General features: G+C 37.9%; 1 protein-coding gene across 1 annotated transcript; it reads left to right on the forward strand.

Annotated features, from left to right (window-relative positions):
- The first annotated feature begins 1,098 nt into the window (after positions 1-1,098).
- Positions 1,099-2,302, forward strand: LOC18022451 (F-box/kelch-repeat protein At5g49000). The gene is given in 3 exon segments (XM_024158886.1): positions 1,099-1,850; positions 1,852-2,003; positions 2,005-2,302. Coding segments are annotated over 3 exon segments (1,176 nt in total). The 5' UTR covers positions 1,099-1,124.
- The last annotated feature ends 369 nt before the right edge of the window (positions 2,303-2,671 follow it).

Genomic DNA, 2,671 nt, shown 5'->3' on the forward strand with positions numbered 1-2,671 from the left:
GTTTGCAATTCAAAGTAAGAAAAAAAAAATGATAAAAACAATTACTAGAGGTCTGATCTAAGAAATATTTGTGTTATGTAAACACTATGAGACATATTTCTTTTTGTCAAAGACTATGAGACATATTTCTAGTATAGCGCATACGGTGAAAAAAAAAATACCTTATAACTTCTTTCAAGTATTTCTTATATTAGAAGTTCTTATTTAGTGATCATACAAAATTAAACTGTACCAAAAACAATTTAGTTGTTCGATGCTGTTTGTTCAAAGATTTGCTTCTTTGTTGGTACACAACAACAATTCTTATCGGCTCCACCACCGCCAAAAGTTTCACAACGCCAGATGCTATAACCTTGCGACTCACATTTTTCGTTACAATGCTGATCACAATCGGTAAGTGGTCCATTACAGAAGACATCTTGACCGCTAGCGCTTGTTTGTTCTGCAAAATAATAAAGACTGTAGTTAGAAAAACTGTATTGTATAAAACAATATAAATATATATGAATACATATGTGTATATATACCTGTAATGACCAACAACAAAATCATTGCGATGGTACTAACAACAACTAAAGATCTGTTCTTGTCCATTTTTTATTTTGAAGTAATCGTTTGTGTTGTGTAGTGTGTTGTAAATATTTTCATGAATTGTTGAGATCTAATAGGTCTTTATATAGCTAATTTGTGATATGATTTTCAAACTAAAATATAACGGCCGGTGAAAATTATATGCGGATACGTTGAACCAACTCATTATTCTTAATAGTTTGACTAGAAATGAATTCTTGAAAATTTGACTAGAGATTTGTTACCAAGTAAATTTGATAGGAGATTAAGTTTAAGACTGACTATATGGGTTTTTTTTTTTCTTGCGGTTTATATCCACTTTTAAAATTAATTGTTTGTATCTTGGGTAATTTTTTGATAATTAATACAATGAATCGCCAACAATTACAGTTGAGATTTTACTTTGTCACAAAAATAATAAAGCATTGGGCTGGAGGCCTATTTAGATTAATAAATTGAGGCCCATTTGGGTATAAACCTCACGCGAGAATTCTCCTTCAGAGTTTTGATCAAACCCCTGAAACTGCGATTTTCACCGACGAATCTCACTGCTAATGTCGTCGCCGTCTAGATCTTCCGGCGAAGAGCCACTGACTAAGAAGACGAAGAGGACGACTCCGTCGCCGGAACTCTCACATACGCGGCGGCGGCGGCAATCGAGCCCGATTCCGTCACTTCCTAATGACTTGCTGTTGAGCTGCTTCGCACGCATCTCTAGATTGTATTACCCGACTCTCTCCCTCGTCTCCAAGAGCTTTCGATGTCTCCTTTCTTCGCCTGAGTTTCACCAGACCCGATCCCTCTCAGGCCGCACCGAGAGTTGTCTCTATGTGTGCTTACTCGACTCTAACCCTCGCTGGTTCACTCTCTTTCAGAAACCTAAGCGAAACAAGGAGAAGAATTCAAGTGGCAAACTTTTGGCCCCAATCCCAATTCCAAAATCCCCTGAAGTTCAATGGCAATGTGTTGTTTCAATTGGTTCTAACATCTACGCCATTGGAGGACAAGTCAGAGGCTTTCCCTCTTCCGACATATGGGTTTTAGATTGCCATTGTCACGCTTGGCGCAAAGCTCCAAGCATGCGTGTGGAGCGAGATTCTCCAGCAGCCAATGTCTTTGATGGAAAGATATATGTAGCAGGAGGCTGCAAAGACTACGATTCCTCTACTTGAATGGAGATTTTCGATCCAAAGACACAAACTTGGGAGCCTGTGATGTGCCCTCTTGCAGATAAATGTATCAGTAGTATATGCAGGAGCGCAGTGATTGAAGGAGTAATCTATTACATTTTTAGGATTCTATTACACGTTTAGGGATAAGGGTGTGGCTTACAAGCCAAAGGAAGACAAATGGGAAGTGATAGGAGGAGTGTCTTTGGTTTTAGGATGGGATCATTATTATTGTGTGATCGATAACGTACTTTATTGTTATGCTTATCAAATGGTATGATTCTAAGAGACATTACTGGGTGAATATGAAAGGTTTGAGAGGACGGCTTGAATTTCCTAGTTATGGCTGTGTTAAACTGGCGGATTATGGTGGGAAGCTTGCTGTTTTGTGGACTCAGTTCTTTCGTTCTGGCGGCTGCAATAAGAAGAGGATTTGGTGTGCTGTGATTGTGCTTGAAAGACGCAGCAGTGAGGAGATTTGGGGAACGGTTGAGTGGCATGATCATGTTCTTACAGTCCCCAACTCATATAGACTCGAGTTTGGTCTTGCTGCTACTGTTTGATGAATCGACTCTGTAGTGTGAACATTTTGAGTGATGCTGATACTCTGGTAGTGGATTAGTTTAGTTTGTTGCTGGAGACTATAACCAAGTTCCTTATAAAAACACTGTTTTCTGCATATGCATAGGAAAGAACAAGTGTAACAAGATGCACAACTGGAGAGGGTTGGGTCGTGTGGTGAACAGAACTCCTTGTTCTATTTGGTTGCTTCTTAGACCACTTAACGGGTGGTTTTACAAAGATTCTTACCAATTAAAATAAAGAATAAATAAAAAAAATAAGAGAGAGGGTTGTAGAGTATCTACATGTGTCTCATTATTACTTTTTAATTTTAAAATTAAAATTTAATTATATAATTATATTATATTAAA

Source organism: Eutrema salsugineum, unplaced genomic scaffold (assembly GCF_000478725.1).
Source record: "Eutrema salsugineum unplaced genomic scaffold, Eutsalg1_0 scaffold_14, whole genome shotgun sequence".
NCBI classification, from domain to species: domain Eukaryota; kingdom Viridiplantae; phylum Streptophyta; class Magnoliopsida; order Brassicales; family Brassicaceae; genus Eutrema; species Eutrema salsugineum.